Source organism: Akebia trifoliata, chromosome 4 (genome assembly GCF_017979445.1).
Source record: "Akebia trifoliata isolate Shusen 1 chromosome 4, ASM1797944v1, whole genome shotgun sequence".
In the NCBI taxonomy this organism is placed as follows: Eukaryota; Viridiplantae; Streptophyta; class Magnoliopsida; order Ranunculales; family Lardizabalaceae; genus Akebia; species Akebia trifoliata.
In genome coordinates this window covers 5,555,616-5,582,975 of record NC_141378.1, presented here as the reverse complement: position 1 = coordinate 5,582,975, position 27,360 = coordinate 5,555,616, and the positions used below count along the sequence as shown (strand labels likewise).

The window sequence follows — 27,360 nt, the reverse complement described above, 5'->3', positions numbered from 1 at the left end:
AGTTGGTCTCCCATGAAAGAACACGTTCAAGGGGTATGCCATTCATCCCAAAAACCAAGGGGTGTCTCAAAAATACATTTAACCGTTATGGATTATGTCAAAATTATCATAAGGGCGTGTTTGATTGCAGAGAAAATATTAGTTGGTAAATCATTTTCTAATGTTTGGACACAACATGAAAATTTTCATCGAAATTATTTTTGTTGTTTGAATTGCATATAAAAAAAACTAAATAATTTAATTTGACTTTTGTGATAATTATATAAAAAATAATAATAAAATCATTTTTTAGGAAAATATTTGAATTATTACACCCTAATTTCTTAAATTATTAGAGAATTACTATTGGCACTACAATTTTTTTAGACAACTACTATTGGTACCTTATGTTTTAATTATTCTACTCCAATTTCTTAAATTATTTATCACAGCCCAATTAAAGATTAAAACGAATCTTTAAACATTATAAAGGTTTGGCTCAAATTATAATCTTAACGTTATAACACTTGTTCAAACAATTTTAGTAGTTGTTTACAATTATGATTAGGCTCATATAAAATTCTAAAGCAAAAAAAAAAAAAAAAAAAAAAAAGAGATCAAATCTTGCAAATAATGTGATAGTTTCTTTTGGCACCCCAACTTTTACCTTTATATATATATAGGGTCCCGTTTAATGGCTAACTTTTTGGCAAAACATTTTTCAAAACATGAGTTAGAAGTTTTGGAATGGGCTGATTTTTGGTGAGGATGATCTCTACGGTGAGGAGATCATCATCACCAAAAATCAGCCCAGTCCAAAACTTCTAACCCCATCAAAAATAGTTTACAAAAAATGGATGGTCCACGATTTTTCAACTTGTAAACATAGGTTAGAAGTTTTGGAATGGGATGATTTTTGGTGAGGATGATCTCTATGGTGAGGAGATCATCCTCACAAAAAATCAGCCCATTCCAAAACTTCTAACTCATGTTTTGAAAAATGTTTTGCCAAAAAGTTAGCCATTGAATGCTACCCATATATATATATATATATATATATATATATATATAGGGTCCCGTTCAGCAACAAACATTTTGGCAAAACATTTATCAAAACATAGGTTAGAGATTTTGGAATGGGCTGCTTTTTGGTGAGGATGATCTCTATGTTGAGGAGATCATCCTCACCAAAAATCAGCCCATTCCAAAACTTCTAGCCCCAGTTTACAAGTTGAAAAATCGTGGACCGTCCCTTTTTTGTAAACCATTTTTGATGGGGTTAGAAGTTTTGGAATGGGCTGATTTTTGGTGATGATGATCTCCTCATCATACAGATCATCCTCACCAAAAATTAGTCCATTCCAAAACCTCTAACCCATGTTTTGCCAAAATGTTTGTTGCTGAACATTTCCCATATATATATATGTATATATGGGTGGGGTTCCAACGACACACGTTGCGACACACATTGCAACAACATGTTTGTCTTAGATGGCCAAAAATGTTTGGAATGGGCTGATTTTTTGTGAGGATGATCTCTGTGATGAGGGGATCATCCTGGCAAAAAATCATCCCATTCCAAAACTTGTAACCCCATCAAAATTGATTTACAAAAATTGGACGGTCTAGAAGTTTCATAATGAGCTGATTTTTGGCAAGGATGATCTCCTCACCATAGAGATCATCCTCACAAAAAATCAGCCCATTCCAAACATTTTTGACCATATAAGACAAAACACGTTGTCGCAATGTGTGTTGAAATGGTTGTCGTTTGAACCCGACCCTATATATATATTTGGGGTGTAATCAATAAAATTTGGGGTTTCAATAGCAGTTATCTAACTTTATTTATAAAACAAATATTGATATAATTTAAAATTAATTCTTCAATAAAAAGTTTACAAAAAAATCAGATTGATTTAGATAATTTAAAAAAATTATAAAATAATTACTTTTTAACAATTTAAATATTTATTTTATAAATAAAATTATGATTTTATCTGATTTCATTTTTTTTTGTGTTTAACTTTTTTTTTTATAAAAAAATATTGACTTTGTTTGATTTACTATGTGCTAGCAAATCATTTTCCAATTGGGGGGTGGTAAGAAAATGATTTGCCGTTAATGAAGGAAATCGAGGTGTGTGTTGGCAAATCGTTTTCTGTGCAAATTTAAAGTTTTTAAAATTTCAAACACTAGAATTTAAAGTTTTTAACATTTTCCACAAAATTTTAATTTCTCCCTAATTTTCTTTGCAATCAAATATACCATAGCAAATCATTTTTCAAAGGGGGTGGGGTAAGAAAATGATTTGCCATTAATGAAGGAAATCGGAGGGTGTTGGCAAATCGTTTTCCGCACAAATTTAAAGTTTTTAACATGTCAAACACTGAAAGATTGTCATTTTTCACAAATTTTAATTTCTCCCTAATTTTCTTTGCAATCAAACATACCATAGCAAATCATTTTCCAAGGGGGGTGGGGTAAGAAAATGATTTGCCATTAATGAAGGAAATTGGGGGGTGTTGGCAAATCGTTTTCTGAACAAATTTAAAGTTTTTAACATATCAAATACTAAAAGATTGACATTTTCCACAAAATTTTAATTTCTTCCCAATTTTCATTGCAATCAAACATACCATAACAAATCATTTTTCAAGGGGGGTAGGGTAAGAAAATGATTTGCCATTAATGAAGGAAATCAGGAGGTGTTGGCAAATCGTTTTCCGCGCAAATTTAAAGTTTTTAACATGTCAAATACTGAAAGATTGTCATTTTCCACAAAATTTTAATTTCTCCCTAATTTTCTTTGCAATCAAACATACCATAAGTGAATATTTTCCTATTTTCCAATTTTCTTTTAGTAATCCACGTAGTATCCCTACATTGGTGAGACTAAGTCTCTTCCTTGGGACACACAAGTAAAGTTGGAAATGGGTCAGATGAAGTTATTTTCACATCCTTATCCAACTCTATAGTTGATTATCCATATCCGATTTTTACCCACTTATGCTAAGGATATCCATATCCGATTATTTATCCACTTTTTAAAAGATATCCGTATTCGACTTGTACTTAAATTTCAAGTGAATATCAAATTGGATATATCTATATATATATATCGGGACGGTTCAACAGCCCTAAAGTTTGCTTAACATTGTGCCAAACATTTTTCAAAACATGGGTTAGAAGTTTTGGAATGAGCTGATTTTTTGTGAGGATGATCTCTATGACGAGGAGATCATCCTCACCAAAAATCAGCCTATTCCAAAAATTCTAACCCCATCAAAAGTGACTTATAAAAAATGTTTGGCACAATGTTTGACAAACTTTAGGATTGCTGAACCGCTATATATATATATATATCTCATTGTGAAGATTATGAAAAAATCTTAATTTTGGGTAATACACATATTAAACTCGGATAAACGAATATTCGGATTAGATATGATGCTATCCATATCCAATCTTAAAAATAATTGGGATAAATTTTTTTTTAAATTTTAATCGGATAAAATTTTTGTATCCATATCCGAATAACTTAGGTAGGATGAGTCGAGTAAACAGATATCATCCGACCCATTGCCAGTCCTACACACAAGAACTTACAACTCTCGGTTAAATAGGTTATTCAAAACTTGCACCCGATTTTGAACTCACAACCAAAAGAAGTATACTCTTGTTGCTACGCCTTATTGGTGACTTGGAAAAACACTCAAAGTAACATTGTCTTGTGGAGAAATGCAGAGAACCATCGAGTTTCCTCAATTGTATAACCTTGTATCTCGAGAAAAATATTCATGATTTTCTCCACACTTGATGATCGAATGGTGCTTCTTAAAGTAATTTTTTCAAGCTTTTTCAAGGTTAGAAAATTGTTCTTCAAAAAGGAGATTTCCATTGCACTAGTGGAATCCATTGAGGTCCATTATATTTTAGCCCAATAGAAGTCAAAACACCCAAGAGAATCCCTCAATCTCATATGTACATCGAGTTGACTTCAATCAAGGTTATTATTTACATCATGATGACTAAAAAATGACGTCATCATCATCATTAGTCCAACGAGGAACGTGGGCCCAACTCCTTTTCTCCACGTCTCTTCCAACCCCGCAGTAACTTGTGGCTGAGGCCAACCTCGCCCCTTTAGTTTTGTGTGATTTAGACACACCCCCCCACGTTTTAATGAATATATAAGACACCCTTATGTTTTCAAACCGATGATTAATCCTTTGACCTCAGTCTTTCCTTATAGATTTGGAAAATGACCTAATTGTCCTCACATTTAATCCCTAGTAAAAAGAGTAGCAATTTGGTAGGTGTCATGTTCCTATAGATAGGAATAGTGTCCACATTACATGTCTTAATTGGAAGATAAATACATCGGGCTGCATTTACGTAGAGAACAATTTGGTTAGTAACGGGTTTAAACTCTAGTTATAACGTGCCACATATACAACGTTTCTACTCTAAAAGAGCAGGACTCTTTACCAGAACTTGATTCTAATATAAATCCCTTGATTTTTCTCTAAAATATCTTTCATCTTCCAACTTGTCAATCCTATGATTAATTGTTTTAATAAGTTCAAGTTCATCTTCAATCCATCATTTTTCAACCAGATCTTAAACCTTCTATGAAACCTTTGAATTTTAATCTTTTTTTTTTACTTTTCCAATAATCTTATCTCTTACAAGGTTTTAAGATAGAATATTTAAGTTGTATAAGAGGTTTAGATGACTAGTTTTGAAAGAAAGTCAACACTGAAGATGAGGGCATTTAAGATATCTTCCAATAGTATATCAGAGTAGACCCAGATCAAGGGGGCATGCCATCATTTTAAAAACATAGAGTGGTATCTCAAATATTCATAAAACAGGGAGGGGCAGATCTAAATGACCTTTTTTTTCTTTTTAAATTTTTATTTATTTATTTCTATTTCTAAAGTTCCCTGAGCTGTCGTAAGTTATATTTAACAGAGAGGGAGAGGCTAAGAAACAGAAGACAGAATACAATACATGAGAGCTATAATAGCTCGAAGGTTCCTATTCAATCTTCCCCCAATCAAAATTCCTTCTTTTGTCAAGAACATGTCTTCAAGTGGAGATCAAATCTCTGGTTTTAACAGACCCAGATTAGTTGTGAAGAAAGTTTTAGCCAAACCTCAACATGAAGGAGATGGTGCTGTGGTTAGAAGAAGCATTGGAAGGTCTTTCTCTTTTCTTTTTATTTCTTGAATTTTTCTTTGTTCTTGATCCATATTCCTCATTTTTTATTTATATTTTAAATCTGACTATATATTTGTTATGGGTTTTTGTGAAATTTTCAGGACAGAATTGAAATACCTGGATCCTTTTCTCATGTTGGATGAATTTGCTGGTACAATCTCTGTCATTCTTGATTTGGGTTCTAATTAGAAAGATTTATATATTATTATTAATAAGACTATATGGGATTCTTTGTTATTGCAGTTTCTGTTCCTGCTGGATTTCCTGACCATCCACATAGAGGTTTGTTTGACTATTATTCTATTTGTATCTTGATCTATTAATCTATTAATCCATTAATGGTTCCTAATTTAATTTCGTAATTTTTTTTTTTCAGGATTTGAAACTGTTACATACATGTTGCAGGTTAAGGGTTATTCATAGTTTCCAATTTTGTTTTTAAATTTTTTATGGAGAAAAATTCAGTTTTTTAGAAGCTGAATTGGGTTCAATTTGATTTTAGGGAGCTTTTTCTCATCAAGATTTTGGTGGTCACAAGGGCACAATAAGAACTGGCGATGTTCAGGTATAGATTCTGATTAATTTCGACTTTTCGCGGAATCTCCTCTTAGTGACAAACAGAACTCTAGATTTTTTATCTGATTTCGATGATTTTTTTCACAGTGGATGACCGCGGGTAGAGGAATAATTCACTCAGAAATGCCGGCTGGAGAGGGAACTCAAAGAGGTTTACAACTTTGGATCAATCTTTCATCCGAAGATAAAATGTAAGAACTCCATCAACATAAGTCCTGTTTTTCTTTGTTTTGATAGTTGGCGCGGATTCTAGAATCCAATTCTTGCCCATTATCTAATTATAGAACCGATTTCATGTTTGGTTCGAATTATATAAGTGATTTTCCCATAATTAGAAACTGAAATAGGAGAAATCAGAAATGGTATGGAACCCGTTTCTTGTGGGTATGTTTTTTTTTTTGTTGCTCTAAATGTCAATAGATGTACAATACATTGTATCACAACTGTAGAAATAGAGTCAAGCATAAATTTTAAGTCTATATTCTGAAAATAGTAGTTATCGATATTCTAGATTCTAGAAATCAGTTTTCGAAATCTGATTTACAATCCAAAATAAGAAACTAACCATCCAAACCAATGATATAGCTATGGAAGATATGTATTCCTAGTTTTTGGATCAATCTATCATCCAAAGAAAAAAATTTCTCTCTGCTTTGATGTTTTGCTCGGATCCTAGAATCTGATTCTTGTTCATAATTTGATTATAGAGTTGATGTTACGTTGGGTTCGGATTACAAATGTGATTCTTCCATGATGAGAAATAGAAATAAGCTCAGACGAGGAACAATACAAGACCCATTTCTTGCATTTTTTTTTTTTTTCTTAAATGCGCCTAGATATATTACTTTGTATCACAATTGTGGAAATAAAGTCAGCATAAATTTTAATTATAGATTCTGAAATTAGTTTTCATAATCTAATTCTTAAATTCCAAAATCAGAATCTAATAATCTGGACCAAGTCACCAGCCTAGATTTGAACTTATTATTAATTTTTTTTGAAACCACAGGATTGAGCCGAGGTACCAGGAGCTATTAAGTGAAGATATCACGAGGGCAGAAAAAGATGGAGTTGAGGTTCGAATTATAGCTGGAGAATCAATGGGTGTCCAATCACCTGTGTACACGCGAACACCCACAATGTACCTTGATTTTACTCTGAAACCAGGAGCGCAAGTGCAGCAAAGTATACCCGAATCATGGAACGCCTTTGTGTATGTTATTGAAGGTGAGGGAGTCTTTGGTTCATTGAATTCGTCTCCTACAATGGCACACCATGTAATCGTTTTGGGTCTTGGGGATGGGCTAAATGTGTGGAACAAATCTTCTAAATCACTTAGGTTCGTTCTAATTGGAGGGCAGCCACTTAATGAATCCGTCGTGCAATATGGGCCATTTGTGATGAACACGCAAGCTGAGATCGATCAAACCATTGAGGATTATCAGTTTAGCAAAAATGGATTTGAGAAGGCCAAGTACTGGAAATCTCAACCAGTGATGGATTAAACGCTTGAACCTATGAAATATGTTTTAAGTTAGAAAAAAATTATTCACCCAGAAATCAAGGAATAAAGTTACCAATCTATCTGTATCCATATATCCAAACAACACTCAAATTGAAGCAAGGAAGAAACAAGTGTACTTTATGGGACTAAAGATTCTTCTAGAAGCTTCTTGATGCAGATGCAAGGAAGTGTGAGTCCTGTATTCATGATGAGTCAGCTAATCTGACTTCTTTTTCAATTATAATTATCTTTTTTTTTTGTTTTCCATTAATTAGAAGTTGATTTTGTTTTTAAAAAACTTTTGGGTCTGGGTTGGTTGGTGGTGGTGGAAAAATGGGTCTCTTTTGTTTGTTGGGTTCTCAATCATTTTTGCACCCACAGATTTATGTGGCAGAGTATGGTTTGGTTATTTTCCATTTAGTGTAGTTTGTCATCATTGCTTCATCTCCATAGATGACTTGTACAACTTATTTTTCTTTTTCTATCTTTTCTATCCAACATCACATATTTTCAATATCAACATTTGTTTATCCATAAGTGTCAAGAAATTTGTTGAAACATCCAAGAATTTTTAAATTTTCGCTCCGACATAATGTTTTGGTTAAAATAAAATTTTGAAATATATTCCTAAATGGCATGGACATTACTCTATGAAACAACTATAAATATTTGTTGAACATTATTTGTGTCTCTCAATGAAAATTAGTCTGCAAGATCAACTGTTAGAGCTTTTTCGTACCATATTGTGGTGATTTAAAGAAAAACAACCATGAATGGCTCCCATTAAAGTAGGTGGTGACACCAAGGGCTTGTCTGATTCTAAAAGGAAAACCACAACAATGTTGATGGCATACCTTAAAAGCAGAAGGTAAGGTCCGCGGGAAATGGTCGGTCACTATTTCCAACTAAAGTGAAATGCCACACACACACACACACATGTAGAGAAAAATCTCAATTAAAAAAAGTAATCATCATGTTATAAATTTCATGCTACAGGTATAAGGTTTATATAGAAAATTTTGACATTAAAAAGTTATCAATATTTAGATGTAGCAAAGGCATTATACATTAAGTTGAAAGATTTTACAATTTATCAAATCTTGTTTTATTAATAACCTTGTTATTTTGTTTGTAGCATATATTGAACCTAATATGTATCATTAATAACTATCCTCTTTTGCTTATCTAATATGTAGAATTATATTTCTTTAATTTGTAGCATATATTGTACTTAATATGTATCGTTGATAACTCTCATCCTTTGCTTACTATTACACATAGCCTTTTAAACCAAACATTGCTGATTGCACCACCCATGGAAGATGGAAAATACATAGCCTTGCAGTAAAATTGAACAACTTGTTAACTCTTTGTTCATTACTAACGTTCTTGCTGGTGTTTGCAACATACGAACCACATATGCATTGTTAGAATGTTCCCTTTTTTATGCTTATTTCCAAAGGTAGAGACTTGCCAATGATAAAACTTCACCATGAGATTAATTCAAGCATGATTCGGAAGTAAATTAATGGGGTCATTTCTCAAAGGGTTTTTTATTTCAAGTTGAAGAATGAAGAGGAGAATAATATCCTTTTCATTTTTGTATTGGAGAAGACCGAGGTCAAGGGGGGCATGTGCTTGTTTTGATAAATATTTGAGATAATCTGTTTTTTTTTTTTTTTTAACTGATTGCCGCCCACTTGATTTGGGTATTATTTCATGGACTAATGAGAAATGATCGAAATGCCCTTTTCTTCAATCTCTAAAACAGTTGAATTTTCTCACCAAAATCAGTGATCTTCAAGCTCGTCCCACCCCCACCCCCACCGGGAAAATCCTGGCTCCATCCCTTGTTATTAGCCCCCTTAACTTATTTCAAGAGAATGCATGTCATTTTTTTAAAGCTAATGATAAATTAATACCCCAAAACGTGACACTTTTTGTATGCTCTCTGACGTGGCAGTGCATAGAACCATAGATCTTTTCCTTTTGTATCTCGAAGAAAAAGTTCTCTGACCTATAAACTACCAAGTCAGGGAACATACAAAGAGCATCAGGTTTTGGAGCGTTAGTTTATCATGACTCTTTTTTAAGGCATTAACAGGTCAAATAATAAACAAAGAAAAAAAAATTCAGATTAAGAAATAATCATTAATAAAATAATGAGACCAAAACCAAAGAGTTTGGCCATTAGAAAGAAATTGAAGAGGAGAAGAAGCGGAGATGGCGGAAGAAAGAAAAATGGTTTAAATATACATTTCTTCCCTCATATAAATTTGGGAAATTCTTTTAGTTATTTACCTATCCTAGCATCCTCATCCTTCCTTCTGCAAGTTAGCTTCCCACTCTGCTACTTGGAAGTTAAATGCTCAAGTTTCCAACGCATCGAGACTGTAAAAACGATTACAATTGAGTTTTCAAAAAATAGATAATCACAAGGTACAAAAGCTAGAAAACAAGGTTAAAAACTTTGAACTGATGAGACATGGTTTTAATTTTAAAAATATTTAGTGCTTGAAACATACCATTAAAGGGAAGTGTCTGTGGGAAATAGGCTTAAAATGAAATGCCATGATCAAAGATCAAAGGAAAAAAAACACATAAACACACAAACACACGAGATGGAGGGAGAGAAAAATCTTCATTCAAAAAGGGAATAAAATTCTTTATCATCATGCAATCACATAATTCATACTCTAATGATAGAGATTTATATAGAAAATTTTGACTGAAAATTTATTAGTATTTCAAGGTATTACAGGTACGATACATAAAGTATAATGAATTTTTTAAAGATTTTACAGATTATAAAATCTGTTATATTAATAAACCTTCTTATTTTGTTTGTACCATACATTGGACCTAATAAGTATAATTAATAAATTCCTCTTTAGCTTACTATAGTACACCTACCCTTACAAGATGTTGGCAATACATTGAACCTAATAAGTATCATTAGTAACTTTTCTTTTTTGCTTACACCTGTCCTTTAGAACATTTTGGTAATAATGCACATTCAACCAAATATTGGAAAATTTTACATAACCTTAATGTTAAAGATTTTGGTAAAATTTTACAATTTGCTCAGTCTTTATCTATGAATAGCATTCATGCATTGTTTTGTAACATACATTGAACCATATATATACATGCGTGATTAATAACTTTCTTTGCTTATGAAGAAATGCTTAATTCATAAAGTGTTAGAAGAATGTACTACCACACAATACTACATGAGAAAAAGGGTAAATTCAAATGACAGGGCAGAGCTAGGATTTTCTTCTAGGGGGGATAAGGTTGAAGAGCTTGAAGACAATTAATTTTAATTGGGGTATGACACACTCGAGAGTGGAGGAAAATATACACTAAATAGATGGAATAAAGACTATGTTGTGGTTTGTGGAACTTGATAGTACTGGTCAACAAGAAATTTTCTCAAGGGTATTTTCGTAAGTTTACTAATGTTATGTAAAATTCTACTTAAGTTTCCTGAGGTTATATATCTTGTTTTTAGTGAAAGAGAGTAATCTGTAACTGCAAATTTTCTCTTCATAGTGGAGAATCGGTATGATCCGTGGATATACCTAAATCTTGAGGGAACTACGTAAAATCATTATGTTTTTTTATGTGATTACATCTTGTGTTTGTTTTTTCGTTTCGTTTTCTTTTTTCGATTGCATCTGTTTTCTTAACTGTGTACATCATTTGAAATGTGTTGGAAGTATGAGAAAAAGAAAAGGAAAATTGAAGCCAAATCTTGTACACCTAGAAAATGAGGAATAAAATTATCGATATATTTGTATACATATATTCAAACATGACACGAAATGAAGCATGGAAGAAAGATGTCTACTTCATGTAAGTAAAGATTCGTCTAGAACATTCTTGATACGGATGCAAGAAATTTGAGTCTGTATTCATTTTGAGTTTGCTTATCTGACTTACCTTTTTCCAACTTGAATTTTCTTTGTTTCATTAAGAATAATGATGAATGCATGTGGTTTTGTGGAATGGGCATAGAATCGCACATCTTTTTCTTGTGTATCCCGACGAAAATGATTTATGATTCTGTGCCCTTGTCACATCAGCCACATACCAAGACGAATCTTTCATTATTATTTGAAGTTTCTATTTAGCTTTAAGATATTATTATTTTTCTCTTTCTGGGTCCGGTTTGGTTGTAGTTGTTGGTGGTGAAAATGGGTCATTTTTTTTTTAGGTGTGTTCTCTATTAGTTTTGCACCCACGGATTTATGTTGGTTTGGTTGTGGCTTGATTGGGTTATTTACCTTTCACTGTAATTTGTTATCATTGCTTCATCTCCCCAGTTGACCTGTACAGCTTATGTGGGTTTTTATTATATTGAGTTGTGATAATATGACTCGTCAGGTGGCATATTAAAATGATGATGTGACAAATTTAGATAGTGTAGATGCACACCTCGGGATACATGACTGCAATTCCCCATAAAAAAAAAAAAAGCATATCCCAAGACTCTGTATCCCGAGATGTACAGATGTACTTATCCACATCATGCAGTCATTTGAGTATATGGCATGGTGAGTCATATTATCAGGGCTCTTTTTTATTTTATTTTTCATTTCTGCAGTAGTAATAAGGAATTTAATGCATAAAAATTTCATGAGTTTAACGAAATGGCAAGAAAGGCCAATTTTTTTTTTTTTTTTCAAATACTCAAAACAGGGCAATTTGCTCTAGTAACTCAATTTTTTTTTTTTTTATACTAAAATGCGATCACTTACCATTTCTTTCATCCATATCACTAGTGGACTCCCATAGAAAATTGAGTGCTGATTTTCTAACTCAATCGAGAGAATAACTCACTGATGTGGCATGTGCAAAAATCGTAGATTTTCCTCTCACGATACACAACTACACACATTTTATGGGAATTTGTAATTGTGTATCCTAGGGAAAAATCTAAGATTTTTTGCAAATGCCACGTCAATGAATTTTTTAGTCATCAGCCAGATTTGAGCTAGAAAATCATCACACTAGAAAATTCAACTAGTCTTCGATTTTAAGATTTTTTGTTTGGGGGTAGGGCACTATTTATTTTAATTTCAAAAATGGTAAATTATAATTATCAAAATTAAAAAATCTTATCAAATAAAAACACCCATTTCCATACGTTTGAATACAACCCAAAAAGGGTTGTCTGTACTCTGAACATAAACCCTTATGAGGGTTTTGAGGAGTTTTTCAATAGTTCTTCCACTTTCGGGATTGATTCACAAACTTGCTTGTGCCTCCACCTATGCAGGATCAACTAGATTAGTTACTATCTATTATCAATGAACATGGAGAGGGACAAGCACGTCATGCAGGCCATGCCGACATGTAGCATTTCCTTCTCTGCACCCGCTATCACATGGTAAAGAGAAGAGAGTACGAAAGAATAGTAAATGAGCACACAACAAAAAGATTTTAAATATGACAAGTCCCCCTTTGATTTGAGAAGGAAATTCTTAACGGGAATGAAAACAATACGAAATTAGACATTTTAGTTCTCCCATTATCTTTACTATTATAATGAGAGAAGGCGGAGTAGAAGTGATTCAACACCAAACTTTGGATTCCAAAAATAGTCCCACTTTTGTATTTAAACTCAATACAATTAATGTCATTTTTGTCAAAAATCAAGAAAATCACGATCCACATCCTTAAAATCACGTGAGTTAATTTCTAAAATTATAAAAATATCATTTTGATAATGTAATATTCAAGACTACCCTTTAATTAATATTAAAGTTACAAAGAAGCCCATCGCAGATGTGCGTAGGTGCGTTTGTACATGCCACCTTCTAGCGTCTGCTAACGGAATAGGGCAACACCAGTTTTTGCTCCAATCACAGAGAGTATGAATTTCATGGTTTAAATGACTAAAATACCTTCGTTGCTTATTATTAAAGAGCAGTTTCTGAAAAGGGTATTTTTGTAATTTAAATTATTTTTCAATTTATAAAAGAACTTAATTCCAAAAAGGATAATTTACCATTTTTCAAAATTAAGATAAATAAATAATGTGCTGAAATGGGCATTTCACCAAATAAGTTTTTTTTTACTGATTTCGTATTTATTTTGACAAGTATATATTATACAATTTTCTTTGCATGTTTTGGTAAAATGCAAATATCAAATTTTTGATAAGATAACAAAAATAAAATTCACTAGATATTAATAAAGTAAAGGAAAACATGAACCTAAAGGGGTCAAGAGGACCTACAAATTAAGGACATAAATAAAAGCAACAAAGCCCCCTCTCCCATTTAGAAAACTACACTACATATCCCCCCGTTACAAGAAGATTACATTTAAAACGTAAGTCTTGAAAGAAAAGAACCCTTCCTCCAAGTTAGCTTCCCAGCTTGACCACCAACGCCTCCAAGCCGTAGAAACGTTTACAATTGAGTTTTCAAAAAATAGATAATTACAACATACAAAATCTAGAAAACAAGGTTAAAAACTTGTAATTGTCGAGACAAGGTTAAATTTTCAATAATATATAGTTCTTGAAACATATCTTAAAAGGGAAGGATTTGCGGGAAATAAGTTTAAAGTGAAGTGTCATGATCAATGATCAAAAAACAAAAAACAAACAAGATGGATGGAGAGAAAAATCTCTATTCAAAAAAAGAATATCATGCAATCACATAATTCATACTCCAATGAAAGAGATGTATATAGAAAATTTATTTCTTTTTTAAGGTATTATAGATATGATACATAAAATTTAATGATTTTAGTAAAACCACCCTTGGAAGATGGAAAAAGTAAGTTTTCGTGTTGTTTGGATCTATCCAAACAACATACAAATAGATCCAACCAACACTAAAACTGATGCAAGGAAGATAGGAATTCTGGTTCATGGGAGTAAAGATTATTCTAGAAGCTTCTAGATGCAGATACAAAATAGTGTGGTACTTTATTCATGATAAGTCAGCTCAACAGACTTCATTCTTTTTCAATTAGATATTTTTTTATTATTATTAAATTAATTTGAAGTTGATTTTGCTTTTCTTATGGATCTTGGTTAGTTGTTGGTGGTGGTGGTAGAAATGGGTCTTTTTGTTGTTGGTTGGGTCCTCAATCACTTTTGCACCCACAGATTTTTGTGGTAGAGCTTTACTTACTAACTTATTTCCCTTTCAATGTAGCTTTTCATCATTGCTTCATCACCTCTAGATGACTAGTACAACTTGTTTGATTTCAAAATTATTTTATATACAATTTTTCTTCTCTCTCTCTCTCTCTCTTAGGGTAAATTAGTTAACAAAATCTGATGCAAGATCTTCTACATATCATATCATCTCATAATAATTTAAGAAAAATCATTCATGGATGTCTCCATCAAAGTAGGTGGTGTCGCTAAGGGTCCGTTTGATCGTGAAGGAAAAATTTCCCGAGAAAATCGATTTCTTCTAAAAAATGTGTGTGTGTTTGTATCATGATTTTTAAACTCGTCCGAGACCAAGACGTATCGTCCGAAATAACTCGATATCAGAACTGAACGAGACCAACTCACAAAGTCATTTTTTGATCGAATTTTACATTTCACATTCAATTTTTTGAGTTATCTCGTGAGACATCTCAAATGTATTGAAAAACTCGTCCTAGACGACTCGGTATCAGAATTGAACGAGATGAGACATGATATCGAGTTTAAAAACCATGGTTTGTATGCATTAACAGGTCAAAGTAAAACATCAAAATAAAAAGTAAAAAAATAGATTAAGAGAGAATATTTAAGAGAGAGAAACCAAGCCCATTTATACATGGGCCGGCCTGGACTTAGGTACACATGTCCAAATTTAGTTTCAAATTAACTATATAACACCGGCACGTTGCCTTGGAGTGCAGTCTACTTAAGGTGGCGTTCTTTTGACAAAATCCTAAACAACATTCTTGACAAAGCATTTCTTCTTAAATGAACTAAAAATTTCAGAATGAGCTAATTTTTTTATGAGGATGAACTCTATGGTAAGAAAATCATTCTCACAAAAAATCAGTCAATTCTGAAATTTCTAACCCAAATTTATAAGATGAAGAATCGTCAATCGTCAATTTTTACTGTTAGTTTATAATCACTTTTCATAGGGTTAGAAGTTTTAGAATTGATTGATTTTTTGTGAGGGTGATCCACTGATTATAGAGATCATTCTCACAAAAAATCAATCCATTTCAAAACTTTTAATCATATAAGACAAAATTGTTTACAATGTTGTCTAGGATTTTGTCAAAAGAATGCTACTCATATATATATTCATTCTAATACAGCATTTACACTTTCAAAAATGATTAATTCAAGTTAGAATTAATTTGAAGATGGATTAACATTAGATCCATGGATATCAAGTTACTTTCAATGGAATCCGAGGGATTGGCTTAATGGCAATTTCAGACCGATAAGTAGTTAATACTCGTAGGTTGTGAGTTTGATATGCAATGTGACTATTAATTCCTCATGAGCCACCTGCGAAGGCCCACCCTCACTTACCTAGTGTGTGATGTGTGGACTTTGCATGTGTCCCGGGACTAATCCTTGGACAAGATAGTCTATGGATTAGGCAAAGCTCAGATATGAGCCCAGTCCACTGTCTACCGCGATACCCAGTCGATTGTCAAAAAAAAAAAAAAAGGTTTATTTCAATGGAGTACACTTTTTTTTTTTTTTTTGTTGTAAATTTACATTAATATCTTTTGGAAAATGCTGAAATGACAAAAATAGTTTACTACGATTCTCACAAGTCTAACGTGGAATGGGCTGATTTTTGGTGAGGATGATCTCTACGGTGAGGAGATCATCATCACCAAAAATCAGCTCATTCCAAAACTTCTAACCCCATCAAAAATGGTTTACAAAAATGGACAGTTCACGATTTTTCAACTTGTAAATTAGGGCTAGAAGTTTTGGAATGGACTGATTTTTTGTGAGGATGATCTCCTCACCGTAGAGATCATCCTCACAAAAATTCAGCCTAGTCCAAAACCTCTAACCCATGCTTTGAAAAATGTTTTGCCAAAATGTTTGTTGCTGAACGGGACCTATATATATATATATATATATATATATATATATATATAAATTTTTTTGTGATAAAAATAAATTGGTCCAACCAAATGGCCCAACCTCAGCCTCACCAATTTAATACATTTTTACTCCAATTATCCATTCACATTTATTTTTAAAATATTGCCATTGAGGATTATCAGTTTAGCAAAAATGGATTTGAGCAGCCCAATTACTCGAAATCTTAGTAAAATTTTACAATTGTCAAATCCTAATCTATGAATAACATTTTTGCATTGTTTGTAACATACATTGAACCGTATCCATCCAAAAAATATGTCTACAAAGCTTAATCATACAATCACACTTCACTCATATCTCGATGAAAAGCATTTATGATTTTATAGACACACCCACATCAGCAATGTCTGAAATGAAGTCAATTTCAATGTTAACTTCAGCATTTTCTAATACATAATGTTAAAAGATATTTTTAATAAGATTTTACAACTTACTAATTCTTTTAGATTAATAACATTCTTATTTTGTTTGTAACACACACGAACATAATATATATAATTAATAATTTTTGATCTTACAACTTCTCACATCTTTTAGATTAATAACCTTCTTATTTGATTTTTAACATACATTCAACATAACATGTATAATTAAAAATTTTCCTTTTTTGCTTTTTGTTGAACATTATCTTAAAATATTTTGGTAAGATTAAACTAAACATTTCACCATCCTTGGAAGATCTTTACCATTATAATGAGAGGTTGAGCAAAAGTTCCACACCAAAATTTAAAGTCTCACAAATGCCCCCTATTTTGCATTTAAACTTAGTATCAACCAATAAAATTACAATCCTCGACACTATAAACACATTAGTTAATTTTTAAAATTAAAATATTTCCTTTTATTTTCTTCATCATCCCCTTAATTAGTATTTAAATTACAAAAAGGCCCTTATAATACATGTGTATATACACATGCCACCTACTAGTGGAAATTAACATATTAAATAGACAAAATGATAAATATTTTCGTAAAATTTTATAACTCATCAAATCCTTATCTATTAATAACCTTCTTGCTTTGTTTTAACATACATCGAACCACATATGTAATATCATTAATATGTTTCCATTTTTTATCTCATTACTGAAAAGTTAACAAGTTGATGTAATGTAAAAAACTCACTATACGACGTGAGATCTCATGTTTTTCAACGACGATCTCTCATGGGGTGCACATATAACCGTAGATGTGTTTCGTATAAAAAGTGTCTACAAGTATGTGTGCACCTCTATGTCAGAAATGTAAATATTCCAGTAAATTGAATGTCACCCCAGCATTAATGTTAAAGTAATAGAAAAAAAGATTTTTTGAAAGAATCCTAATCCAGAACCGTGTTACGTTCCATAAAAACAAACGTAGGGTTCCACATTTTGATTGGATCCAGAACACATAGGGCTGCATGCACGGTTTGTTAAGACTTAGAAGCGATCTGGCCCGCCATGGACGGAGATTGGGTTTAGCAATTAAGCCCATTTAGTATTTATTGGGCCTCACTAGACCCATTTTATTATAAGGCTAGATTTGTGCATTGAATATGGGCTTTTTGGGTGGACCGGTCCGCTATTCCTAGTTTCTAGTAAATTATAATTTCTTGTAATTACTACTATGGTGCCCTTAACATATTACTGTTGCAATCTGCCTTGCAACAATCGCAATAAAGGGCCAGATTGCAAAATCAACTATCCCACTATCTATAACAATAATTCATAGTTTCTTTAAAATTACTATAACACCCTTCAAATATTGATGTTGCAATGTGCAACAGTCACAATAAAGAGGTAGATTTGTCAATTCAATCATCTCATTATCTATAAATAATAATTTATATAAAAATAGTTAAAAAGGAGTTTGGACCAGACTTGTATTAAATTTCTTAAGCCCGGCCCAATATTTAGATATGTTGGGTTGTGACCCATTTTTTTAGCCAAAAGCCTGGCCCATTAAAACCCGGCACATCCTAGTCCATTGAGATAATCTAAGTTTCCACAATTTTGCTTATTAACATAGTTAGCAATGGAAGCTGAAATGGAGTGACTATTTATGAAAATGATTAAATAGGTAGTAGAACCAATTGGAAACTTAAATAAAGTAAATATTGAGTGTGGGATGTCACATTACTTTTAATAGTCTCTTTTTTTATTCCTTCTTTATATTTAGACATTTTTTTTAATATCTTTTATGCAATAAAAAACTAATTTGATATCCAACTTGCCATCGAAAACGATTATTTTAGTTCCGAGTTTATCAGTTTTAATACAAATAATTTATGCAAACTATTTAGGATTATAAGTTAAGTAAAAATGGATTTGAGAAGGCCAAGTAATATCTAAGTCAAGAACCTTTGATATGTTTTTTAAGCTTTAAGAAAAGAAGAAAAACAAAAAAAATATTGAAGCCAAATCTTATTCACCCAGAAATCAAGGAATAAAGTTACCAACTTATATGTATCCACATATCCAAACAGCAGTCAAATTGAAAAAACAAAAAGGAAGAAAGCAGTCAGGTTAATTGGAGTAATATTAATGATTTTTCTAGAAGGTAATATTAATGATTTTTCTAGAAGGTTCTTGATGGAGATATGCAAGATGTGTGGGTTCTGTATTCATCATGAGCAGCTCATCATCTGACCTCTCTTTTTCAACTAGAAATTTTTCTCTTTTTTTCTTTTTAGAGAGTTACTACTGCCACACCAACTGTGTGAAATTCTATGTTCTATGGTGATGTAGATAGGAATTGGTGAGGCATTAGTAAAAGTTGGTGTGGCAATAACAGCTCTCTCTTTTTTTTTTTTTTTTTTAATTAATTAGAAGTTACTTTTGGGTTTGGGTTGTTAGGTGGTAGTGGTGAAAATGGGCCTTTTTGTTGGTTGGGTTCTCACATTTTTTCTGCACCCACAGATATGTGGCAGAGCATGATTTGGTTATTTCCCTTTCAATGTCTCTTAAAGAGAATTAGTTAGGAAAATCTGAGTCTAGATCTTTTACATACCAAATCATAATAATTTAAGGAAAAGCATTCATGAATGTCTCCCATCATAGAGGGGATGTGACACAAAGGGACTGTATGATTGTGAAGGAAAACTTTCTTCATAAAATCAATTACATTGTTAGTCTGTATTTATATGTGTTTAAGTGCACTAATTACTTGTCAAAGAGTAAAATAGAAAAAGAGAAATTCACCAAAATAGTTGAGAAGGATGGGTAAATTACTGCACCAGTCAAAATTTCCAAATCTATTTACGAAAATATATTTTTAACAATTTTGATAAATAATTTAGTTTTTTAAAGAAAAATGATAAATTTTGTACAACTGGGTTTGGCTTTTCATCTCATTCATGGACTACACCGAGTTGTTTTATATGAGTCAACTCATCTTGTATGAGATAAACTATTTAACTGGCTTTACAATTTTTATTTATATAAAAATAATTATAATTATTTTAATAAAATCAGACAGATTACAAGATTTTTACTCATAAAATCATATTTTATTTAGATAATAAATATTTAAATTTTAAAAAATTATCTGTTTTAATTAAAATATACAAAATCCCAATTGACTCAGACGAGTATTATTGTCTCATATGAGATTTTCAAAATATTGCTCGAGTCATCTTGCTTGTCTCACGAGATTTTGTAAAGGTGAGATGCCTTGTCTATCCGTCCCGCTCATGGATGATATCGAGATAACTCGGACAAGTCGTCTCAAACGAGATTAAAAATCATGACAAAGACTGGTATTAGTTAATTTCCTTTTATACCATTTTCATAAGAGAGCAAAAATGACCAAGGTTTTGTTTGTAATTTACAAAATACAATATATAAAAAGAAGCTTTTGAGAAAGAATAGAGAAATTTCGATTGATTGTGTACATTTTTCTCCTTACGATCTATAGACTTTTGTGTTAGAATTTTGTGGATTATAGAATTGCTTCAACGTTATTTACATCAATTAGAATAATCATATATCTCAAGAATATATCATGCTCATGATCCTAAATTTAAAGTTTATCAGACACGTACCTTGTGCCATTGAAATCAATAAATCAAGCAAAGGACACATGTTAAATAATATAATCTCCTTTTGAGCAAATTGTCTTAACTCACCTTTCTTGAATACTAGACAACTCACCATCCTCTCTCTTTCTCTCTCATCCGTTAGGATTTAGCATTCTTGATGGATAATGATCAAAATCTCATGGTAAGAACGCTTGAACGATTTCTTTTATCATGTGTTTCTAGTAGGGATGTTGTTTCATTCTTTTATAGATTATAGTAGAGGGCCTAGAGTTTTTTTTTTTAAGTAGGATTCCTATCCATCAAGGTTTCTTAATAAATTTGAATGAAGATTCTTTCTAATTCTAACGGTTTAGGACTATCCAAAGATTGACATTCTTTTATTATAGAATTCAATTGGATTGAAAATGCTAAAAGTGTAAGTCAATTGGGCCACAACCAAAACTTGGTCTATCTATAATGCTATAGTGTTTTTTTTCATTCGATTTTCATAGTATTAGCTCTATTGTGATTGAATTAATCTTGATCTATGTTGTTGGCCTTTTTCATGTGATATTCCTTCTCCCCTCCAATCTCTTCCATTGCTTCTACTAAAATAAGGTCATTAACATGTCTTGTTATGTGAGGTTTTAAAAGGTTAAAAAAATCTTTAAAAAAACTTAACATTTTGGGAAATTGTGTTGTCTATCGAAAGGGTAAAAAAGTAATTTGATAAATATTTGAAAACCTAATTGGCACCTTAATTAGTAATTCTTTTTTAACTACGAGTAGATTAAGAGATAAGATGACCCAAATAAATAAATAGAGAGAGATCAAAAACATACATGAAATTACTCCATTGGGAAGAAATTGAAGACGATGATGGCAAGGAGGAAGAACACTGTGACCCCATCTTAACGACATGTACTAATTTTACGAGTCACATCACTACCAATCAACTATCTAAATGGATGTGGTCTCTTTGGGATATTTCTTGTTAATCAGTTTGAACCATTGTCTTATCCATGGGAGTGACTCTACTATCATTGAATGGGATGGCATTCTCCAATCTTACTTATGGAAAATAATGTGTTAACTTGATCCATAAATGGTGAGGAGTGTGAGCCACACACATACTTTGGAACATTAGCTTTTTCCTAAACATTGGCTTGATTTGATGATAAAGGAGTTGATTCTGGATTTTAGATCCCGATTCTAGATTCTAATTTGGAATTTAAAAATCAATTTATAAAAGTTTATTTCAGAATTCAGAATATCACATATCCATACTACTTTTATACATTGAGCAATTGTTAATGGAGTGTCTCATAATGACAAAGTAGCCAAGTTGAGAGTCCTCAAGTCTAAATTTTATAGTGGGGTGCATAATACTAATAAGTTCTTGTGTGTATGTGAACATCTTTGTGAAGTTCTCTTGGTAATTTGATCAAACATATTTTGACTAAAAATATAATGCTCATAAGAAAAGAGATTTGTATAGTTCACCTGAAGGCTACGTTCATGAAGATATAAGTGTTGGAGTTCAATTTTATTATGAAGAAAATGAGCAAATCAATAGAAGAGAATCACTTATCTTCACCTTCTTCTTCTGGATCTCAATCTTTCTAACACCTCTCAACCTCTCCTCTCTAGGATTTTTTATTTTCTATTTTCTCCACTATCTCCTAGAAAAGATTTTTTACAACAAAAGAAAACAAATCTCATTTTGAATCACCACATAGATGAGCTACTTACATAAGTCAACCCAAACTAACTTGAATCGGTCTAAAATAAAACATACTTGAACTTGGCTCAATATGTTTTAAGCTTAGACGGGCAACGAATTGGATCAGTACCAATCCAATACCTATTCGGAATTTTTTTAACATATACCCGATCCAATCAAATTAATGAATATGCGAACTGAATCTGATCGATTCAAACATATGCCTTATTTTCAAATTATCAATGTTCAAAAAATATAAAACCATGTAAAATTTTAAAAAATCTATTTTTTGATTACAAATATAAAGAAAAATAAAAAAAAACTAAAACGTTTTATCCATATGTATTTAAATGAAATTAAGAACAAAAAAAATTATTAAAAATATGTTTAAATCAGCTTTTTTTTTAACAAATTGGGATACATTCGAATCTATCAAAAATAATTTCAAATCTAAGATTTCAATTCTAGTCCAATCCAAAAATCCACTTTTTTTCATATTTTTTTGAATTGATTCAGACCGTTTCGTATATTTCGAATCATTATCCGCCCTATTTTAAGCCATACTTCAACAGTTCTTATGGCATAGTGAGAAAACCTGTTGAACGAAGAGTTGCGGAGTTGATCATTCTATGGTGGCAAATGAGGACCATCAACATTGAGAAGGGCCTTTGCACCATTACCTAGCTTGGGATACATCTGTGAAATTAAAGCAAATGGATCAAGGAAAAAAAAACTAACACGTGGTATAATTTTATTGGGTATACATCTTGATAATATTTAATTATATTATTTTAAAAATAATCCTTAGAGACTAACACGTCATTCGGGTGTAACTTGGCTGTTTACTAAACTAATAAAGTTTGATGTCCTCCCCTGTACCAAACTCTTATTCAGCCTACTAACCCCCCCATCTCTTTTAAACCTATACATAAATAAAAATTTAATTTGATTATTGGTAAATAGATATTAGAATTAAATACTAAAATGATTAAATCAACTAGTAAGGTTACACCTTGGGTGGGCTAGTCCTGAGTCCCGTCTCAAGCTGATTGATGGGAGAATCGAGGTCGAGTTATGTAGAACTAGGTTGAGTTTGGGTTAAAATAATTCATACATATCTTAATTTGAGATGAGTTAGGGTTGTGAGCACAAATAAACCTGATCAACGAGAGCCCCCAAGGCACTTTTATAATATATAAATATTTTATATTAAATATATATATATATATATATATATATATATATATATATATATATATATATATATATATATATATAATGTGCTATTTGATTATTTCTTGGTACTTATATTTAATGTAAAAATAGTTTTTTTTTTTTAACTTTATTTTTTTTCTTTTATTTGTTGCTTTTGAGTCTTTTGTTACACTACATTGTACAAATTTCTTAAAGATGATTATTCAACTTTCATGCAAGTTTAGAATAGAGAAAATTAGGTTTGTTTAACAAGCTCAATCCATCCAAAACTACCAAGATTGGGCTAACCTAAGTTCAATTCGGGTTTATAAGCTCAATCTCGTGCCAAGCTTAGGTTAATGAGCTCAGGTTCTATGCTCTGATTGAGTTGACCTCGATGATTGGCAAGTTGAACTAAGTCTAGAGGACCCTCCAACCTGCCCTAGTTGCTACCTTACAAATGAGTCCTAAAAATCATGAAATCTATTACTATAAACTAAGGTTAGCAATGGATCGATTCAGTATGAGATCAATATCACTGCAACATCAATCTAAATTTTTTTAACAAGTACCTGATCCAATCAAATTAATGAATATGCAAATCCAATCCAATCCATTTCATTTCATCCGTAACCTGAAATCGATCCAATTCGAACGCATGCCTTATTTTCAAATTATCAATATTCAAACAACAAAAAAAAAATTTAATCTACTTTTCAATTACAAATATAGTGGGAAACCGAAAAGACTAAATTGTTTTATCTATATGTATTTATATGAAATAAAGAATATAAAAAGAAAATTTAAAATATATTTTGATCGATTTTTTTCAAAACGGATTGGAGTACTTCTGAATCCAATTTTTCAGATTAGTTCAAATTGATTCAAAACATCGAGTATATTTTAGATCATTACCAACTCTATGAAAAGTCATTGATCAAATTAATATTTTTGTTTAAATCCACAACAAATCTTTTTATAAATTTTGTGGGCCTAAAAAATATTCTAGATGATATCAAAAAATTACATCAAACTATTTGTTTTTAATACAGTAAAATTTTACTGCTAATAACGTGTCGGTTACTGATATGTTTGGTAGTTTGCGACAGGCACATACGATCATTATTCGTTAGTACTATTTTACATTTCGTCTTAAAATATCAAAAGTCTCGGGAAGAGAGAAATTTAAAATAGGGTTAGTTAACTGTTGTGTGAATCCGACAAAACCCGAGTTAATCGATAGACGAGAAGATAGAATTTAACGCAATGATTAACTCTGCCAAAGCACATTAATTAAAATATTTCCAACAAAATATAGAAAAATTGATTGATTTTGACTTTTTATCTTACCCATCTGGATCCAACTCTAGATTCCAATCATTGCAAAAGGATTAAAAAAGACCGACAACTATTGAAATTGAAGGTAAAAATGTAATTCCTTCTTGCCTTTCAAGTGATTGTAAAATGGGTGTAATGTAAATATAATTTTAATAGTTTGAGGTGAACTAATTGAAACTATAAAAGACATAAATATAATTTCATCATTTTTTCTTAATTAATTATAATAGAGGGACATGTCATCAGTTTGAAATTTTACCTATTTGATAATATATTTTAATTTTTAAAATTAAAATAAATAATATCTTTGATAACTTTGCTTACCAATTTGAAAATCTATTCAACATGGGATTTTCTCATATTTCGGCATGCTTGACTTAACGTAACTTTGATACATGCATTCATTTACAAAAAAAAATATAAATATATATTTAAATGAAAATGAGAATGGTGGCTAATACTCCGTAGGTTTCCACGATATTATATACAATTTTCCATCATTAAAAGATGAATTTAAATATTGAAAGTTATCACTTTTAATAATAGAATACGAAATTCTAGGCAAAAATGAGTGAAAAACCATATTCATTCGACAAATTCTAATTTTTTTTTTTTTAATAACAGTTCGATGAAGATGATACAAACGTGTTGTATGATCCTTAGTCTCTTTCTTTTTAGTTTCATTTACCTGTGATTAGGATATCTGACATATGATTTTTAAGCAATTTTCAAACACGTGAGACTCAATTAAATCGTAATCGTTTGAAAGAAGAAGAAAAAAACTGTTTTGACTAAAGTTATTTGTTTATTTACAATCGATTTCACCTATTCCTCCAAACATAAAACTTTTTTTTATGTGCAATCCTTCTCTCATTCGAGTCTTTCTTTGATCCTTAGCACTTAGTCTTCTATTTTTAATCAATAGTTGTTGATCTTCTTGGGTATTTGAAGATGGAAGGGTAGATTTCAACTCAAGATTCAGTACATCAAGATTAATAATGATGGACCATGTTAATTGGATGTTATCTAATCAAAATAGGCTATAACAACCTGATTGGATTATAGAGAAATCATTTATTTCACAATATTTAAGTTCAAGAATGTTTTTTCATTTTGAATAGAGTTTGATATGAAAAAATTTAAGGTTAAGGTAAGTGTAATGGGGACCCAAATAGATTGTTGATTTGTCAATTTATTTATAAGGAATGATAATGTCCAAAACCTTATGAGGATATATTAGTATTGTCCGTCAAATTCACTTTCTAATAATACCCATTTACATTTTATCCTTTCAATAATAAAAAAAGAATGATATATTAATCTTTTATATAATAAATGCTAAAAAAATTTTAATCTTTTGATTTAAATGTCTTTTTGTAATAAATACTTTGACAATTATTAAAGATACAAAAAATGTATTTATTATGCAAAAAACTACCATATCTTATCTTTTTTTATTAAAAAACAAAATAAGAAAATGTATTATTGAAAAAAAAAATGTGATAAATAATGCTAATGCCCTTTATTTATTTATTGAAGATAAATATATTTATGAGACTAGATAATAGTAAAATTGATGGTAAAGTTGGAGACTGAGAGAGTTTCTTGAACTAGGGGGGATTCTAAAATTTATTTCCATATTTAGGTTAAATTAGGAAAAAGTCAAATGGTGGGATTAATATTGCCAAGCCCTTTTTTCATGCAAGGTGTATTTTGGATCAAATTGGAGGAAACCTACATTCAATAGCATCACCATAAATTCAATCGAATATCTTATTTTATAAATCGAATAACTCCACTCCAAATTGGTCGATATAATGTTAAAGTAGGAAATTTTGTACACTTCAAAATTAAATTCATGTGGGACAACCAAACATTTGAGTTCATTTTAGGAGTTGTAGTCAAGTCCTACCCTAACAAATTGCGACTTCCAAATACACCTCTGTGATTTCTAATAAAATGGATCTCTAAAAAACTTATACTAATATCTATAAAATTAGTGTTTCTCCTCGCATTTTAATCGTGAATTTGATCAAGAGTCTCATCTACTGAGATTTGAAAAATCCTTGCTTTATTTCCCTTGAGTGTACACATGTCACCAGATGAACAATCCCAAGACCGCTAATAAGGAAGAAAGACATAAGTAAACTCCAAAATATTGGAGAGATGGCCAGGACCACATCTAAGGAAGCGAACTTCTTGAGTTCAAATCTCTTCTTAGGGGGCACTCTCATGGATTTATTCTAAAAATTACCTACTGCGTGTGGGGGGAGTGGATTGCATTTGCTCGAAGAGTCCCAGAAAAAAAAAAAAAAAAAAAAAAAAAAAAAGGACATAAGTTTGTTTGGTTCTGTGGAAGTGAAATTTACACGTGTCCCACCAAACTTATTAGCTACAAAAGTTTTGCAGCTTTGGCCAGATCTTTATAATAGTTAGACAGATAGGTTAGACACACTAAAGAAATAGTGAAATTATTTTTTTGATCACCGATTTGATCTGGAATTTTTTTTTCAAAATCTAACATAATGATCTTAGGCTTGGATGATAATTTTTCTAATCTCATATCTCAATGATTTGTTGCAGGATATTTTATTCCTTCAAGTATGTACCTAATTGATTCACATCGTACATTTGGTGGGTTTGAGATCCCTAGAAAAAAATGTATTGATCCTTAAGATATCTATATCCTCTTTTCATGTCAGCCGTTC

At 31.2% G+C, this 27,360-nt stretch overlaps 1 protein-coding gene across 1 annotated transcript; it reads left to right on the top strand.

Moving 5' to 3' along the window:
- The first annotated feature begins 4,942 nt into the window (after positions 1–4,942).
- On the top strand, positions 4,943–7,593 carry LOC147403255 (pirin-like protein). Its single transcript, XM_086438770.1, has 7 exons — positions 4,943–5,186; positions 5,307–5,356; positions 5,449–5,487; positions 5,582–5,610; positions 5,708–5,770; positions 5,869–5,972; positions 6,791–7,593. Exons 1-7 carry the CDS (start codon positions 4,996–4,998, stop codon positions 7,284–7,286), a joined length of 972 nt encoding a protein of 323 aa, XP_086294896.1. The 5' UTR covers positions 4,943–4,995; the 3' UTR covers positions 7,287–7,593.
- The last annotated feature ends 19,767 nt before the right edge of the window (positions 7,594–27,360 follow it).

Excerpts from the sequence above, each read along its gene's own strand:
- LOC147403255 (XM_086438770.1), top strand. The coding sequence starts at position 4,996 with ATGAGAGCTATAATAGCTCGAAGGTTCCTATTCAATCTTCCCCCAATC. Across the intron at positions 5,488-5,581 it reads TCCTGACCATCCACATAGAG|GATTTGAAACTGTTACATAC; the intron begins GTTTGTTTGACT and ends TTTTTTTTTCAG. Across the intron at positions 5,611-5,707 it reads CTGTTACATACATGTTGCAG|GGAGCTTTTTCTCATCAAGA; the intron begins GTTAAGGGTTAT and ends ATTTGATTTTAG.